The sequence below is a fragment of the Vicia villosa genome, linkage group LG1 (assembly GCF_029867415.1).
Source record: "Vicia villosa cultivar HV-30 ecotype Madison, WI linkage group LG1, Vvil1.0, whole genome shotgun sequence".
In the NCBI taxonomy this organism is placed as follows: domain Eukaryota; kingdom Viridiplantae; phylum Streptophyta; class Magnoliopsida; order Fabales; family Fabaceae; genus Vicia; species Vicia villosa.
In genome coordinates this window covers 46,737,089-46,757,404 of record NC_081180.1, presented here as the reverse complement: position 1 = coordinate 46,757,404, position 20,316 = coordinate 46,737,089, and the positions used below count along the sequence as shown (strand labels likewise).

At 29.9% G+C, this 20,316-nt stretch overlaps 1 protein-coding gene across 1 annotated transcript; it reads right to left on the bottom strand.

Moving 5' to 3' along the window:
* Positions 1-811: 811 nt before the first annotated feature.
* On the bottom strand, positions 812-2,575 carry LOC131636676 (cytochrome P450 736A117-like). The gene is made up of 2 exons (XM_058907292.1): positions 1,646-2,575; positions 812-1,513 (listed from the first exon to the last, which is right to left on the bottom strand). Exons 1-2 carry the CDS (start codon positions 2,507-2,509, stop codon positions 902-904), a joined length of 1,476 nt encoding a protein of 491 aa, XP_058763275.1. The 5' UTR covers positions 2,510-2,575; the 3' UTR covers positions 812-901.
* Between the last annotated feature and the right edge of the window lie 17,741 nt (positions 2,576-20,316).

Sequence of the window (20,316 nt, the reverse complement as noted above, 5' to 3'; positions counted from 1 at the left end):
TAATTCAATAAATATTAATTAATTTATTTTTATTTGATTAATTTTATTTAGGATTTATATTTTATTAGTTTTATTTTTAAATTTTTGTATTATTTAATATTAGTAAATATTTATTTTTTGAAATAAGTAAATATTTGTTCTGAATTTTTAACTTAAGTATTTATTATTTGTAATATTAACAATATAAATTGACTTGTATAGTTGTAAAGTGACTATTATTTAACTTGAATGGATTTGAATTTAAGACCCAGTTGGTACAAATTTTAACTTTTTTGTTTTGTTTTAAATTCTACATTATTTAATATTTCTAAAAATTATAAGAATTATTTGTCATGAATATACATTGGACTAGTGGTAAGGAGTTAAGATATTGATTAAAGGTGATAGGTTCAATTTCATATAAATTTTTTCTTTTGCTTTTTTGATATTATTAATTCAGAGTTGTTTAAAAATGAAATTATAATTAAAAATTAATTTAGTATTTTAAAAAATGAAAAAGAAAAATAAAAGCCAACGTGGCAGTCCAGTCACGGTTTAAAAGTATAAAAAAAACCGATTTGGTAAAAATATTAACTTAAGGACTAATATGGTCCGGTTAAATTTTGTAAGGGATTAAATTGAGTCTTTTTTTTTTGTGAGGGACTAATTTGGGTTGTGTGATTATTGTGAGGGACCAAAATGGGTCTTCACTCTTTTAAAAATAATGTATTTCCCTATAATAAATCATCTTCTATTGTATTATTCAGTTTCTGTCATATTTGCTATCATTATAGTATACTTTTAATTTATTCATAACTATTCTGGACATTAATTTAAACTTTCAAATTTAATTTATATAAATTCCAATAAGACACACAGACACAAATAATTCAATCTCCATTATTGCTTCCTACTCCATCATTCAGTTCTGATTAGAAACTGCTGCATATGCCATAAGAGGAAACTTCCTGTGGACAGTAAAACCAAATGCTTCAGACATATCCACCTTGGCCCCAGCACCACCAGGTAACTCCCAGTTAAACTGATGCACAAGGTTCGCCAACACAAGATCATTTGCAGCCATAGCATACACTAGTCCTGGACAACCTCTTCTCCCCGATCCAAACGGAATCAACTGGTAATCTATTCCTTTCACATCCACCGATGTATCCAAGAATCTCTCTGGCCTGAACTCATCTGGTTGATCCCAATATCTTGGATCTCTTGCAATTCCCCATGCATTGATAAAAACTCTTGTCCCTGCTTTAATGTTGTATCCATTTACTTTCACGTCTTGTCTACATTCTCGAGGGACTAGTAGTGGAATCGGAGGATACATCCGTAGTGCTTCTTTAGCGACCGCCTTTAAGTATTTCATGTTACTTAAATCGTCTTCAGTTATGTATGTTCTTCCATTCGCCACTGTCCTTGCTTCTTCTTTTAATCTCTTCATCATGTGTGGATTCTTCAAGAGTTCCGACATTTCCCATTCTAACAAAGTTGATATGGTGTCTGTACCCGCAACAAACATATCCTGTATAATATAGTTCAGAATTATTCAATAAATCTGAAAAATAATTTTTTTCTTATAACGAAGACCAGAGACATAAAGACACACGGAGTTAGAGACAGTATAATATATAGAGATTTATAGTTTAACACTTACCAGTAACAAAGCCTTTATGGTTGTTCTATCGATGGGAAAGCCGAGTGATTCTGTCCTTTGGATCCAAAGCAAAACATCAACCAAATCAGTCTGTTCTTCATCATCACCTTTGGGATTATTGAAACGTTCCTCGACTACACCCTCCAAAAGATCGTCAAATTGTTTGGCAACCTTCTTTGCTCTTGAGTAATATCCAGAAAGATGTGTCATCCAATCAAGGCTAGGAACATAGTCCCCAACCATAAAAGTACCAAGCAACTCAGTAAAATCCATCATCAACTTAGCAAATCCTGTCCCACTTTCCCCACTATACTTATTTCCCAATGTAGCCCTGCAAACCACATCATTAGTTTTGGACGCGATCAATTCGCTTAAATTCACCGGTAATGATTTCGAAGAGTAGTCTCTTATTTTGTCCATCATTAAAACAAGTTCTTCCTCTCTCACAGCGCGAAGAGATTTAACCCTCTTAGCACTAAGAAGATGTAACATACAAATGCTTCTCAACTGTCTCCAATACTCTCCATATGGAGCAGATGAAACATCTCTGAAGTTATACAAAAGTATGTCGTAGTTAATCTTGGGGGGTCTGTTAGCAAAGACATGATCATGAGTTTTGGTTATGTCACGTGCAGCTTCAGCGGATGAGATGACAAGAATAGGAACTTTACCAAAATACATTTGCATGAAAGGACCATACTTTTTGGCAAGAGCATAAAAATTACGGTGAGGGAAGGAACCAATTTGATGAAGATTTCCTATTAAAGGTAATCTTGGAGGTGAGTTTTTGGTTTCTGAAGAATAGGAATATAATTTGATTAGAAGAAAAAGAAAGAGAAAAGTGGAAGAGATTATGATTAGCATTGTGCTTATTGTGTCTGTGTTTCTTCTCTTAATATTTTTCTTCTTGGATTTTGGAGTTAAGGCAGTGCAATATATAGCTTCATCTAAATCTAATCACGTTATTGATTTATATTTGCTGAATAGTCAATGGAATCGGCTGAATTTCTTTTAAAAAATATAAAAACATTGTTATTTATTTTTCTATGTTTTCTGAAATTGGTGTTTGTTTTTGCTGTTTAGTCAATGGAATCGGCTTCATTTGTTTTAAATAAGAGAAAGATATTGTTATTCAATTTTGCTGGTTGAGGATATACATGTAACGCCACACAATTTGGTTGGTGTCAAAAATGGATTTAAATAAGTATATTTTTGAAAAAAACTGCTGTAACAACTTTCATAACTTTAAAGTGCGCAAAATTCTCTACTGACAATCTTTCACGTGTCATGACTTTACTAAACTCTTAGGGGACGGTAGTCTGACTAAAAATAATAGTCAAATAAATTTTAAAATAATAATTTTATCATCAAACTTATCAATAGGGTAACTAAAATTCATTGATTTAAAAAATTACTCGAATTTCATTAAACTAAAAAATAGTCGAAACTATCACCTACCACCCGCGGACAGCCATCGACCAGTTGGATCATCCAACCTGCATGCGACCCGCACATTGCGCTACATCACTACTGTTACGCGACTGCCGTTGAGTGCAGCCAAATTGCGACCAGACCGACCTTGCGCAAAAAACGCGTCGCGCAGCTCCGACACCCAGTCGTGCGTGCATCAGTGCCTCCGACTACGATTCAACTCCCATGTCACATGTCCCATTCGCTGCTGAGCGTGGCCCATCCGCTACAATTTGGCGCGACTTATCATCCCAGTGCGCAATTGGACACCACCGGTACATTCACGATGCGACACTGCCGCCACCCATCGATCTGGGTGGCCCCGACCACTGCGGCTCCTTCGCGAAATCTCTCCCTGATTCCCAATTTCCAATTTTTTTTTGACATTTTTACGATTTTCCTTATTTTAATGTTTTTTTATTATTTTGACATTTTTTATTTTTGGGAAAGTAGATAAATTGGGATAGCATAAAAATTACAAACAGATAAAGCATATTTCAAATTATCACAAAATTCACAAGACATAATCAACAAAATCATATATTTTCTCATTACAACAATAAGATAGAGAGCAACTCATCAATCGATTGCCTCAAGGGTTTTATCCAAGCCCCTTTAACCACAAACAAGAATACAGAAAAAAATACACATAATAACATGGAGAAGATAGGAGGTTGAGGACCCCTCACTATCCTGACTTCCTATAATACCCATGAGTGAAGAAGTCCCCCTACCTCGAAGTTTGAAGGTTAAGGATTCTTCCCCTATTCTCACGATCGCACTAAACTCTGCTCTAGCTCCCAAATTTACGATCTACCTCTTTTCTCAATTCCCAACTTTTGCACATATGAACAAAAATCCCTCACGTTGGCTGGTTAAATAAGAATTCGAGCAATATATGTCTATTACAACCCAAACCCCTAGCACAGAGCAAATATCCAAGATAATAATTGACAAAGATTTGTAAAATAGATTAAATATAGCACCATGGGCGATAAATATATATATATATATATATATATATATATATATATATGAATTCAAAGTAAATATACATACAAACTCAGCTAAGAAAGAATACACAGAGAGGAAGAGAAATGAACCAAAAAGGAAGTGATGGAGTTGGAACAAAAAAAACCCCAAAACCATAACTTAGAAAATGTCTCAAATGAGAAAGAAATAGACAAAATTTACGCAAGCGCGCTAAGTGAGCTAAGCTGTCTCACCGAGCTTGCCTTTATTATTATTATATTGTATTTTGTACTTTAAATTAAAATATAAAAATAAATCTTAGTTATCTTGGAGAAGTTAGAAAAATAAGATGAAAAAAAACTTATGAACAATGTCATAACTTGCTTCCATAAGTTCTCTCAAACAAATATTATCAGAAATTTTATACTACTAGATAAACTCAAATAAGTCAATACAAACAAACATTTAATCTCTCTGATCTTTTAATATGTTAGTCTATATAAAGTTGAGTTGAATGACTTATTTACAAATGTTCAAATGAAATAGGCTTTTAAGTAGGCTAATAGGCCAATCAGGCCTTTAAAAAGGCCAGGCTCGGGCCAAAAAAATAAGCCTACGATAGGCTACAGACCTAGCTTAGGCTTTGAATTTTTTAGTAGGCCAGGCTCAGGCTTGGCAAAGCCTAGCTCGGCCCAGCCTATTCTCACCCCTACCTACAACCAATCACCTCAGTGATAAAAACCAGTCACAATCCCAAACTATATCAAAACAACCAAATAGAAGATTATACTTTCAATACAAAAACAACTCAAATTTTCTTAAAAGCTTTTTACTGAGAATAATACTCAACTTATATACTTAAAAGCTTCAAGAGTGAGAACAATAATTTGACCAACAATCAAGTAACAATCAGTCTACGTCACTGTACTGAAAGATACATGAGTGACTTACAAAAACACAAGAGACTCTCAAAACCTAAGACTCTATGTTTTCCCTAATTTTACAATTGTGAAAGACTTTATTACATTAGGTTTAAGTTTATCTGAAAATACTACTTAGCAGTCTATGAGCTTCGAAATCTTCACCTAAATATTACTTTATCCACAAGTCGAGTGCTGCACCAATTATGCAGAAAAATCTCCTTAAATCATTGAACAAAATATTAAGTTTCATAAATTGTCTCAACATCCAATTTTAGAAACTTATGTATAGTTGGAAATAAAATCACTTGTTACAAATTAAATCTTCTTGACTTGCAAAAATAAGTGAGTGATATAAAAAAAACTCACAAAATCAAATCAAATCAGTCAAGAATTTAAACAGTTAGTACTGATGTTTTAGTACAGCATGTCACAACATATGTCATAACATCTATCTTCAATGAACCTGACTAGTATGTAAGAACATCTTCCATAACATCTTGTTGTGAACTAAGTTTTAGCAAAATTGATGTTAATTCTAAAACCATGGTACTGACAATAATTGTTAATTTCACGTGGAATTTAGAAGGGTGTTACACTTTTCACCATAGTTGGAAGTTTCAACCGTGGTAAAAAGTGGATTAAAAAAATAAAGGGTTAAGTATATTTTTGGTCCCTATAAATATCTCGAATTTCATTTTTAGTCCCTGTTAAAAAAATAACATATTTTAGTCTCTATAAAATTTTTAGGCATTCAGTTTTAGTCTCTGCTATTTTTGAAAATTTTGAAAATAGTTTAATTACCCTTAAAATTTTAAATTTTTGAATAATTTGTTTCATACGTGTTTAGAGTATTATAAATTATTTATTTATCAAATTATAGAATTTTTTATAATAAGAAGAATTAAATATGAATTTTTTAAATTTCAAAAGATAATGATAAAAGTAATGCAAATCTCGATTTAAAAATTAAATTTTGAGTTTCTTTTTTTTCGAGGAACTTTTTATAACGTTCTAAACATGTCTGTAAAATAATCATTTAAAAATACACATCGGTTTAACAGTAGGGACTAAAACTACGTGCATAATAATTTCATGGGGACCAAAATATGTCATTTTTTTAATAGGGACTAAAAATGAAATTTGAGATATTTATAGGGACCAAAAACATACTTAACCCAAAAATAAAAAAAATAAAATTGTAGGTTCTAGGATTTGAATTCATGACCAGACGCCACTTTTCACCACAGTTAGAAGTTCCAACCGTGGTAAGAAATGGTTCTAAATGAAAATAAAAGAAAATGCCTAATTGAATAGATCCTACCACAGTAGATACTTTGGCCGAGGTGAAACGATGTTAAGAAAAATACTTTTTGTAGTAGTGGTTGCGCGTGCCACATACTTCTCGGTTTTTGGTGAGAAGAAGGCAGAATGCCATCTTCCACATGGTAGCGTCTAAATCTCATTACTCTCTAACTGAGTATTTGCAACATAAAAATAAAGCCAACACAAAAAGAAAACAAGGGTTAAGAATAATCCTTACAAATGTTAATGGTGAAAGTGAATAGCAGGAAAATTATAATAACAATAAGATCATTCTCACATAGTAACAATAATGTCAATGTAATGTGAAATATGGTACTAAGTTTTTGGGTATCAGAGGCGTGTTACTCATTTATTACTATCTTCGGTTCCTTTCTGAACCATGTTCCTCTCTGAACATGAGACCTTCATGGTTCCTCTGTCAACCTGACCTCTCTAAACCGAAGTCCTACCTAACTCCAATATACATGTATGCATGAACATGACAACAATAATCATAAAACTCAAAACAGAAACAAAATTATTTTCAAAACTCATACTCAAAGATATTCCTCACTGAACCATACTTTCGCCATTATAAGATCACACTGTAATTCCTCTAAATTACTTCACTCAAAATATTTATATATATAGTTAAATTTTAATAATCATAATATTTCTAAACAAAAAGTTAGAGTAAATTCATGTTATTACTCAGGAAATCAAAATCACACCTCAATTCATCAAAAACTCAAAACATACAAACAACAGAGTAACAATAAATTATTTTTATACTCGCACGTCGCAAACTATGAATAACTCTATAACAACTTTCATAACTTTAAAGTGCGCAAAATTCTATACTGACAATCTTTCACGTGTGATGACTTTACTAAACTCTTAGGGGACGGTAGTCTGACTAAAAATAATAGTCAAATAAACTTTAAAATAATAATTTTATCATCAAACTTATCAATAGGGTAACTAAAATTCATTGATTTAAAAAATTACTCGAATTTCATTAAACTAAAAAATAGTCGAAACTATCACCTACCACCCGCGGACAGCCATCGACCAGTTGGATCATCCACCCTGCATGCGACCCGCACATTGCGCTACATCACTACTGTTACGCGACTGTCGTTGACTGCAGCCAAATTGCGACAAGACCGACCTTGCGCAAAAAAAGCGTCGCGCAGCTCCGACACCCAGTCGTGCATGCATCGGTGCCTCCGACTACGATTCAACTCCCATGTCACATGTCCCATTCGCTGCTGAGCGTGGCCCATCCGCCATAATTTGGCGCGACTTCTCATCCCAGTGCGCAATTGGACACCACTGGTACCTTCACGATGCGGCACTGCCGCCACCCATCGATCTGGGTGGCTCCGGCCACTGCGGCTCCTTCGCGAAATCTCTCCCTGATTCCCAATTTCCAATTTTTTTTGACATTTTTACGATTTTCCTTATTTTAATGTTTTTTTTTATTATTTTGACATTTTTTTTATTTTTGGGAAAGTAGATAAATTGGGATAGCATAAAAATTACAAACAGATAAAGCATATTTCAAATTATCACAAAATTCACAAGACATAATTAACAAAATCATATATTTTCTCATTACAACAATAAGATAGAGAGCAACTCATCAATCGATTGCCTCAAGGGTTTTATCCAAGCCCCTTTAACCACAAACAAGAATACAGAAAAAAATACACATAATAAGATGGAGAAGATAGGAGGTTGAGGACCCCTCACTATCCTGACTTCCTATAATACCCATGAGTGAAGAAGTCCCCCTACCTCGAAGTTTGAAGGTTGAAGGATTCTTCCCCTATTCTCACGATCGCACCAAACTGTGCTCTAGCTCCCACATTTACGATCTGCCTCTTTTCTCAATTCCCAACTTTTGCACATATGAACAAAAATCCCTCACGTTGGCTGTTTATTTAACAAATGTGACACTAAAGACATTTGTTTCAACCTTTACCTTTGCTATGATTTCAATAAAACCAAAAATGTTTAGTAGTGTTTGAATTCACAAGTCTCTTTTATTTTTGAAATTTGAACAAGTATACTTAATTTGAGTAATTGTTGGGTTGTTATATTGTTTTAATCAAAACTTTTATTGAATATATCTTCTTAAAAATATTCCTTAAAGTGAGGATAAATTATTATAATGAGTTGAATCTTTGACATAGCATCTATATGCAAGAAAATTATAAAAGCATTATATAATATTTATTTTTTTTTTCATTGTGATTTCAAATTCAAACGTTAAAACAACCAATTTTATTTTTATGGTAGTATTCTTTGTTGTAAGTAGTATGATAAATAAAATATTATACCGTTTAAGTTTTTAAAATATAAAAAATAAATTAAAATTATTTTAGAAATATTATATCAAAAATATATATCAAAGTTTCTTTTCTCTCTTTTTATAATTCAAAAGATATTTCAAGAAAAATAAATACTATTATATAAGGTTTAAACAATAATATATTTCAAAATTTCAAAGTTATTGTGAAGTTGATATATTTTTTCTTTTCTTAAGGTTGGAACTCGTGACCTTAACAAAAGAATAGTATGTGCTTTGACAATTTGAAAAAGAAATATGAGTTTTGAGAGGTACCACATAAGAGTAACAATGATGTGGCAAAATAGAGTATGTGACATATGATGTGTCGTGATATAATCTGCTGCTTTAGATTTAATATATTATATAGATATGTATAAAACTGATTTATAAATGAAAACACAAATTAAAACATATACTTAATTATGGATAAACGGTGTCAGGATACAATCTTTATTCTCCTTAAGCAATTTATCGTGTATGTTCTTCTTGATAGCGTTTGCTAAATTACCTCGAAATTGAATTTTCAAAGGATCTATGAAACAATACTTTTTAAATTTCCTTTCAACAATGCTAATGTCAAAATTTTGTGTTAAAGTATGATAACAAGAAATGTAAGTTGAAATCATCGTAAGAATTATACTTCCAAGCACCACAAGTGCATTGCGGGTATGTCTAGCTAATCATCTCCTTTCAAAAATTCTACAAGACAACTCTTACGAAGTACACAAGGTATTTTTGGTTCATGTTTTAATTCAAACGTGGATAAATCTAGAATCTCGTCTATCATACTAGAGAGTCTCTGAATGTTATCTAGTTGGGGTGGTGTGGTCTCAATATTGTGAACCGATGCAGAACTACTATCTTTCTTGCATGGACCACCCATAACAACTTTCTCAGGCATGTCTAACTAACTTATATGGATTTGGGTAGTTGAGTAAACCCATTGATTTTAATTTCTCACTACTTAAAATAACGCCTCTAACGTTGGACGCGAAATAAGTTTTACCTCGGCAATAGAAGCGAGGTAAATAAGATCGTCATAAATACTAAAGTCTTATCACCTAGGTGTTTAAAACATCGAGGTAAAAATTCATTTGCGCATGGGTTTGAACCCCAGTTTCTGCACTTTTATTATTTACAAAAACTAGCGTCTTTTTTATCTCGATTTATCATAAAAATTGAGGGGTCCTTAGTATTTTTAATAAATCTCGTTACAATGTTTACCCTGAATATTACATTTATTGTCGATGAAGATCATATGTTGGAACTTCAATTCCTTAATACTCTGGGCAAGATCAAATACTGGGAAACTCTTTTCTCAAAACAAAATAAAAGGGTTGGTTAAAGGATATTCTCTATAGATTTCGCAAGTATTTGTTTCTGGTAAAAAAATAGTAAGATAATTAATATCAATAATCAAAGATATTTCTGATACAAATTAAAGTTTAATAGAACAAACCTTGAACCCAGATGATTTTCTGCTCTTGCAATCCATCATAGAGAATTTTTCCAAGTTTCCTTAGGTTTTAAGCGCTTCATATGTTTCATTTAGATTTACAATATCGTAAGAGAACTTATATAATGGACATCCCTTAGGTTTCACGCGGATTACTAATGTGAGATTCTTGAGCGTTGGTAACCTTTAAATGGACGACAAAGATTTGTTTAAGATTGTTGATTGAAAATAGTGAAAAAAACACTTAACTATCATCTCGATTTTTAAACAACCAAGGGGTTAGAGTAAATTTTATTTTTTTTACAAAAATATTTACATTTCTTACCTAGAATATTAAAAACACATTGTATGCAACAAATCTTCGTAGAATATCAAGATTATTTTCCAAAATAATAAAATTACAGCATGAGTAGGTTTCATACAATATTTGTTGCATACAATATATTTATAATATTCAGGGTAAACAATGTTACCATTTTTGTAAAAAAAAAATATTTTACTCTAATCTCTCGGTATTAAACAAATAAACCGAGGGGTTAGAGTAAAATAACTTTTTTTTTTTTACAAAAATGGTTACATGTTTTACCCAGAATATCAAAATTAAATTGTATGCAACAAATCTTCGCAAAATATCAAGATTGTTTACCCAAAATATTTAAAATACGGCATGTCCATGTCCCATACAAGATGCTAGAGATCATCACTTGAATGTCAGACGTACCTTCACCAAGATTGATTGTTGATGCTATCATTATCACTTATTTCACTAGTGTATACAATTTGTATGCTTTAAATGCATCCAACTTCTAATTAAGTGTTTGTTCCAAAAATAGAAAATGTTTTTTCTGCACTTGCATTCCATCAGTAAAGACATTTAGAAATAAATCATAGTTGTTCAAAATATTCAATAACAACAACACCATTGTTTGAGATGAATTACAAAAGCTGAAAAAATATTTTAATCAAGTTATAAAGAACATTTTTTCCAGTTTTGCAATTCATCCAAAAAATGATACATTCGACGATGGGGCGGCTAAAAATAAGATAGCATTAGTCTGAAATCTATTCAGCGACTTTTTTATAGTTAAATATGATTATTTTATTCCTCGGGTTATCAAAGAAACCAAAGGGTTAAATCATTTAATTTACCGTTGTTATCAAATAAAAACATAAATTGCATTAGCTGGGATTCGAAGCATGTCCTAAATGGTATATCACCTCGGTTTTTAAAACAGTCGAGACAACAAGTTATATATATATATATATATATATATATATATATATATATATATATATATATATATATATATATATATATATATATATATATATATATATATAGACACATATATATGTCAAGCCTTGGAATAAAACCTCATTTTTTTCTAGATGACGTGAAAGTTTTATCTCTCGCTCCTCCCCTCCTTTCGCACCTCCTATAACATCTTCTCTCACTCCTCCTACAACAAATGCTTTCGCACCTCCCAACTCCATTTTTACCTCTCATGTTTAAATTATCTCCCTAATCTTTTTAGCAACTATCTCTTCAATTTCTCTCCTACAATTTACTTTGTTAATTGGTTATGATGGTAAAAAGTGTAGCTTCAAGCTGACGCCTCTTCCAAGACCACATACACGTCCACCATGCTCCTCGGTTCTAATCGCTTCCACCAAGATGTCATGAGAAGCTTTTGGAACGAAACTTCAACTTTTGCATGTTCAACCAATACATCATATAACAATTGAATTAACTAAAATTGAATTAACTAAAATAAGTAATATTGAAAAAAGTATCTCCTTACAATCTTTTCAGCCACTTCGGGTGTGAACGGGTCATCTGGTCTTTGACGTGCTTGTTGGTGCAGTAAAGCGGCAAGCAAAAGATTTGGAAGTATTACTTCGGAAATTATCGTGTCGACAAAGAATGGTTGGTTAGAATTCCATTCAACGATTTCTATGTTTTCGAGCTCGGGTTTGAATGAATTGAAAGTAAAAAGATATAAACATAAAATAAATACATTCTTAGAAAATAAATAACTTATCATGCATGCAAATACACTCACTTGTCACAAATTTAAACTTATCAACTAGTTATACTCAACCTAAAATACTCATCATGTCTTCACGTATCAACCACAACACCCAATGTATCATCTCGAAGGCAATCTCTCCACAAACCTCAACAACACAGAAGACGATCGTGTTACTCGTGTCGACGATCTCACAGCATAGCAAAAACAACACATAGGCATTAAGCAAAAATATCCAAGTGAGTGTCAGCTCTAAATCTATCTCTAGATTCTATAAACTAACAGATAATCATCCTATATAAGGATTCGAGCAGTATATGTCTATAACAACTCAAACTCCAAGCACAGAGCAAAAATCCAAGATAATAATCGATAAAGATTTGTAAAACAGATTAAATATAGCACCATGAGCGATAAATATATATGAATTCAAAGTAAATATACATACAAACTCAACTAAGAGAGAATACACAAAGAGGAAGAGAAATGAACCTAAAATCTTACGGTTTGTCAGTTCCGATCGATGATCAATCCACCTCAGTCATCCAAATACAAGCTCCATAGTTGTTTTCTAAGTTAATCTACCCTCAAAAGGGAAGTGATGGAGTTGGAACACAAAAACCCCCAAAATCATAACCTATAAAATGTCTCAAATGAGAAAGAAATAGACAAAATTTACGCAAGAGCGCTAAGTGAGCTAAGCTGGCTCACTGAGCTTGCCTTTTTATTGACAAAATATCTAGTACAATAAAAGAGACTTGGCTTAATAAGCTGACCGCGCTAAGCGAGCTCATGAAGTCAAAATTTTCTCCTTATTGTTCCAAAACTGCATACTCGAAGTCGTGCCTTCGGCACTTTATAGCTCGAGGCTCCGATATGCATCAATACCTATAAAACGAAGGAAAAACTATCAAATGGTACATAAAACGAATCAAAACTCAAGGATGCTAATATTTACACAAAAGTTAGGATTTTATTATAAAAATATATAAAATCGATAAGTGCCACAAATATATACTCAAAATAACAACATTTTGGCACTTATTTGTGCCCTCTTCAATTTCTCATGGCGTAATGGTGGAGACAGACTACGATGAAGGCTTTGAGAAGGATCTCCCAACTCTAGTTCCCTTTGTTTTCATCTTTAATTAATCATTTTATTTTTATATTTATCATATCCTCCACGAGACAATCTATGTAGATAGATATTTATACCTCGATTCTCCTTTTCTTTTTGCCTCTTAGGCAAGAATTAAGAGTGGTGCGAGACTTTACAAAAGCCTCCCAAGCTTTATTATCAGTATATGAATACATCACGTATGGAGGAACTTCGTTATCTTTTGGATTTTTAATGTATTCTTCAGTGAGTTATGTCTTAAAGCCCCTGCAATGCTCACCAGTATATCCAAGCCATTTCTTTTTCAGCATTTTTATCCTCTAGAACAATAAACATTGCCTATGTTTACATAATAGAGTTGATATTAGTATTAAACCAAATGCCAATTATTTATCAAAATACCCACTTTGCTTCTACCTTGTAATGCCACATAAACCTTGAAATCATTAGCATTTTCACCACAAGCCATTCCGATTCTCAGATCAAAGTTAACTAGGAAGCGAACACTATTTTCATGGTCTTTTTAAACCTTGGTACACATTGTGGCACCTCTAGCTTTTTTTATAATAGCAGAGGTTGCAGAAGAAGTTGTATGAGAGGAACCTGTCGAATCACCCATGTCTGTTTAAATTAGGAAAAATAACAATAATTTGAAACATTTTGTCTTTTGTGTTGTGAAAAAAATTCACATTTTGAAACAACAACCAAAATAAAGTTTTCACAATTGTCTTTTTAAATTTATAAACTTTGTCTATAGAACACTTATTCTTACTAAGCCACAATGCAACTACAACAACTAAAACTTATATGGTAACCATAACCGAAATACAAGTTTAGATGAAACATATATGGTAACTATTTAAGTTCTATGAGCATTTCAAACAATATTTCAGTTATGAGAGATGAACATTACATACCTAAAACGTGATGAAGAAGCTTCAAAGAGTTTTGAAAGAGAAGATGTTAAAAAAGTTAAAATTGAAAAGAGATGATGTTTGAGTTGATGCTGGAAGATTTTTAATGACGTGAAGTGTTGATAGGTAAATAAAAAGTTAGAGTCTAGTTTTCTAAAGTATTCATGCAAAAGATCAAACACTTCGGTTTTTAGGCAAAACCGAGGGAATATATCAATTAAAAGTAAATAATATATAAAAGCCCCATATAGCGGCATATTCTGGACATTCATTTAAATTAACTACCACGTCGTTTTAGTAACAATTGAGATAAATGATTAGTTAATAATTAAAAATAATATAAATAATGCATAAAAAATATTTGAAAATGTTGATGTAAATATTATAACCCCTCGGTTGGCCATTATAATTGATGGTAATACAAATAAAAAATAATAAAAAATGGAAAAAGGAAAAGTGCAATGTGATTGTATACCATTTAAAAACAAAAAAAAAAATGTAAAATGTAATAATTGGGATTCGAAGCGAACTCCCTCGTAAATATACTCCCTTGATTTCAATAATAACCGATGGTGTAGGTTTTTATATTTTAAATCAGAAACAAATACTTCAGTTATTGGTGGTTCGAAGGAAAAGCTTCGCCATAAAAAATATTATTTGTAGTAGTGTTTGAAATATTTCCTAAATAATTAAGAAACCTTAAAAGAGTTTTTTTGTCATACAATCTATCTTAGAGAATTATGTTATGTATTTGGAGTCGCAATAAATGAGTTAGTTTAGGAAAAAACTTAATGAACAAATGCTCTTATAATTGAAAACTGAATAATTTTTTTCCTCAATTGTTAGGTTAACTGAAAGGAATTGATGACTTAATATTAAAATAAAAAAAATAAAAAATATTGACGCCATTATTAAAGAATTACAACATAAATTATAATTGTTAGGATTCAAAAACCTCCCCCTTAATTAGTTTATCCCCTCAATTGTTTGTTGAAACCGAAAGGATAGATGGTAATTTTTTTTTTTAAAGTGTCACATGTCTAAAATTTTTTTCTTGACTATTTGTTAGATTAGGAAATAAATTTATTATAAAATATATTGTCGGTACCAGTAATAAAGTTATAAAATAAATATTAAAATAATTAAATGGTGAAGATGGGGATTTGGATCATCTGTTGATCATAGTTTTTTCTACCAAATTCAGCGCTAATCACCACTAGACTAATTAACGGTTGGTCTCAACCAATATTGCATACCAACCATATATATTTATCTCCTAAATCATTGTTCCTTTATTGCATACCAACCATTAAATTTGGAGCAACACTGAAAATTGGAGACCATTCATTCACTGAAGATAGACATTTCAGAGAAGTATTTTAATGAACAACTAGTAAATTAAATTCAAAGATTAACTGAAAATCAGCTAGCCATTTTTTAAATCTAGTTCGGCAGCCCCTTGGGGCCACTTAACTAAATTCATCCAACATGGTTTCTTTGGATCTTGTCTTCTCTCATCTCTTTCATTTTTATTTTGTTTACAACTAGGTGTTAATTTTGGCATTTTATAAAAGTTGTATATATCTATATTTCATTTTGTCTGTTATAAATGGTATGATAAAGAATGTTCATTAATTAAGAGATTTTATGTTAATTTTTTTATTTATTACATATATTTTATAAATATGACTCATATTGTATCAGAATCTTTCACTCTCAAAATATAAATTATATAATAAACCTTATTCTTCTATTTCTCTATTCTAAATATCAGAGATAATCTTATTTTATTATTTTATTCTTTTCTATTACTCATGTTAATTTCAATATTATTTCTTATTAAACCATCAAATAAACTTTAAAGGATTACAAAACAATGAGTTTGTTATAAAGTTCCTGATGAACTTAACAAATATCTCTGAATAATAGTAATGAGTTTGTTATATAGTTCCTGAAGAATTTATCAAATATCTCTGAAAGATAACATTGAGTTTATCATATAGTTATTGAAGAACTTATCAAACATCTTTGAAGTAAAATAAAATAATAACTTAATCATATAGTTTTGTAAAACTTATCAAGCATCTCTGAAGGTAGAGCTGTCAATATGGGCTACCCGGCCCTAAACAGGTTGGCCCTAGCGGGCCGTGGGCTTTTCAGGGTTGGGCCAAAAAGGCCCGGTATAATATGGGCTCGAGATTTACTACCCGAGTCTGGCCCTAGATGGACTTCGGGCTACCCGGCCCTAAATGAGCTTTTTTATTTAAAAAAACTAAAATAAAAACTCCATAATATTTATTATAAATAAAATTAAATATTATGTTATTTTAAACATAATCCATTTTTAAGTACTACTCCCTCCGTTTTTTATTATAAGTCGTTTTGGAAAAAAAATTGTATTTAAATATAAGTCTCTTTACAATTTCAATGAATAATTAATGCTACTTTTCCTATTATATCCTTAAATATTTATTATTCTCTCTCCTTTCAATTATATAAATTTATCTTCCATATATCATTAATGAAGGATAATTTTGTAAAAACCTTCATAATTTCTCATTTTCATACAACAATTATTATTTTTCTTAAACTGTGTAAAAAGTCTAAAACGACTTATAATAAAAAACGGAGGGAGTATATCATCTCTTATAAATACTATAATGTGTTTCTAAATACAATATATGTCTAAATTGTTTAAAATAATACTTGCATATTTATTATAAGAGAAAAACTAATATAATACGATAAAAAATGTTAATTATATTAATGTATAATATTTAAAAGAGAAAGATTAAATAAAATAGAGATAAAATTTAGTGAAGTGAGAAAAATCAATATGCTATTTTGGAGTAAGATAATATAAATATGAGTTAAAAGGTAGTTCACTGACAGTGTAAAATAATTTTACACTATCATCCAATAGAAAATTATAAATGTGCCATGTCATTAAGTTTTTTTTTAAATAAAAAAATGATTTAATTGGATACATGGGTGGTGATTGGCTGACAGTGTAAAAATATTTTACACTGTCAGGGCATCACCTATTTTCTCAAATACTAATATGTTTTTTTAAAATTTATAATTTTGCGGGCATGATGGGCTACCCACGGCCCATATGGGCTAGCCCTAATGGGTAGCGGACTTTTCAGGACTGGGCTAAAAAGGCCCTGAAAAATATGGGCTCTAAATTTAAGGCCCAAGCCCTATGATTTTTCGGGCCTGACGGGCCGGCCCGTATGGGCTAGCCCATTTTGACAGCTCTACCTGAAGGATAAAAAAATAATAATTTATTATAGAGTTAAATATACATTATCCTGCAATATAAGCGAGATTTGGTTTACCTCCTATAAATACTTTTTTTTTGTATTTCCAGTGAAAATTCTATGACAAAATGTCTTTTGTCCCCAAAGGGCAAAAATTACTGTAAAAAAAAATTATACACGCTTAGGGGTACCCCAAAATAACGGGGTGTAATAAAAAAAAATTAAAGGGGTAAATCAAAACTTGCCAATATTGCTGGAGTAATCCAAAAATATATATATTTAAAGGGTGTAAATCAAAATTTGCTTATATTATAGGGGTAATCCAATCTTTTTAAGGGGTAAATTAAAATTCGCTTATATTGCAGGGAGTAACGTATATTTAACCCTTTATTATGAAGATCTATGATCTAGCTCTCGAATATATATATATATATATATATATATATATAAAATAAAGGATCACTAGCAAAGAATAATTTATTTTATTTATAATTTATTGATTAAAGAAAGATTATTCCTTGCATCAATCATATTATACCATTTTTTTGGGATTGTATCAATAATATAAAAGAATCTCAAAAAGATTAAATCAATAATGCTAATTTCTTCAAAGGATTGGAAATGTTATTATTTTTATTAATAAAATTTATTTGATTGAAATCCTTGAATAACTACATATATATATATATATATATATATATATATATATATATATATATTTGATTAAATCAATAATGGTGTTTGAGGGAGAAAAGAAGATTGTTGGGAGTATTTGGTGTGTGAGGGAGAAAAGAAGAGTGATTTAGGGTCTGAGTTTGTAGAGAAAATAAAAAAGGTTGAGCTTGATAAGACATTGCTGGTTTTAAAAATATAAAATAATATTAAAAGTTGAAAATAGATTAATTAAATAGACGTGTGGTAAAGAAAACGGAAGTAGGTTTGAGAAAACAACAAACATGGCCCTTTGTGGAAGTAACAAGGGCGTTTTGGTCTTTTCTAGAGCCATTTTTTTTATATATGATATTTATGTTATAGTTTTTGACTATTTTATTAAGATTGACAAGTATTTATTTGATAATTAAAGATTATCAAATTTGTTATTAATTTGTGTTATCGTTATTAGTGTGTTTTATAAAAATATAAATAAAACGAATCGCTGTAATATAAAATAAATTTGTTTCTGTATGTTAGATATTTATTTTTTAAATTTTATATTGTAAAAATAATTCTGAACGGTGATTTGATTGAATAAATTATATTTTTAAAAAGAGTGAAGACCCATTTTGGTCCCTTACAAAAATCACACAACCCAAATTAGTCCCTCACAAATAAAAGGACTCGATTTAATCCCTTACAAAATTTAACCGGACCATATTAGTCCTTCTGTTCATATTTTTATCAAATGGTTTTTAATTTAACCGGACCATATTAGTCCTTATGTTAATATTTTGATCAAATCGGTTTTTTTATATTTTTAAACCGTGACTAGACTGCGACGTTGGCTTTTATTTTTTATTTTCATTTTAAAAATATTAAATTAATTTTTAATTTTAATTTTTAAACAATTCTGATTTAATAATATCATAAAGACAAAATTGTTTTTTATAAGGAATCGAACTCAATACTATTACACAATATCTTAAGTCTTTACCACTAGGTCAATATGCATTCATAAAAAATAATTTCCAAGATATTTAATAATATTAAATAAATATGAATTTAAAACAAAAATTATAAAATTTATATCAATGGGGTTTCGAACCTCTTTGATTTACTAATTTCAAATAATACAGCAATTCAAAAATAAAATTTATTAAATATAAAACCTCAATATATTTAATCATTAGAAATAAATTAAATTATATGTAATTAAAATTAAATAACACACAAATAAATAGTTATTTATTTCAAATTAATTCAAATTAAATAATAATTAATTAGTTTAATAGTAATTCAACTAATTATTAAAATATTTAATAAATTTAAATTAAATAATCAATTAATTTTAAAAATTATGTAGTTAATACAAACTAAATAGTAATCAATTAATTTAATAGTAATTCAATAAATATTAATTTATTTATTTTTATTTGATTAATTTTATTTAGGATTTATATTTTATTAGTTTTATTTTTAAATTTTTGTATTATTTAATATTAGTAAATATTTATTTTTTGAAATAAGTAAATATTTGTTCTGAATTATTAACTTAAGTATTCATTATTTGTAATATTAACAATATAAATTGACTTGTATAGTTGTAAAGTGACTATTATTTAACTTGAATGGATTTGAATTTAAGACCCAGTTGGTACAAATTTTAACTTTTTTGTTTTGTTTTAAATTCTACATTATTTAATATTTCTAAAAATTATAAGAATTATTTGTCATGAATATACATTGGACTAGTGGTAAGGAGTTAAGATATTGATTAAAGGTGATAGGTTCAATTTCATATAAATTTTTTCTTTTGCTTTTTTGATATTATTAATTCAGAGTTGTTTAAAAATGAAATTATAATTAAAAATTAATTTAGTATTTTAAAAAATGAAAAAGAAAAATAAAAGCCAACGTGGCAGTCCAGTCACGGTTTAAAAGTATAAAAAAAACCGATTTGGTAAAAATATTAACTTAAGGACTAATATGGTCCGGTTAAATTTTGTAAGGGATTAAATTGAGTCCTTTTTTTTTGTGAGGGACTAATTTGAGTTGTGTGATTATTGTGAGGGACCAAAATGGGTCTTCACTCTTTTAAAAATAATGTATTTCCCTATAATAAATCATCTTCTATTGTATTATTCAGTTTCTGTCATATTTGCTATCATTATAGTATACTTTTAATTTATTCATAACTATTCTGGACATTAA

Bases quoted from the DNA above. Each gene is read 5' to 3' on its own strand.
- LOC131636676 (XM_058907292.1), bottom strand. From the start codon at position 2,509: ATGCTAATCATAATCTCTTCCACTTTTCTCTTTCTTTTTCTTCTAATC. The intron at 1,514-1,645 runs GTAAGTGTTAAA...TATATTATACAG, and splicing joins CCATAAAGGCTTTGTTACTG to GATATGTTTGTTGCGGGTAC.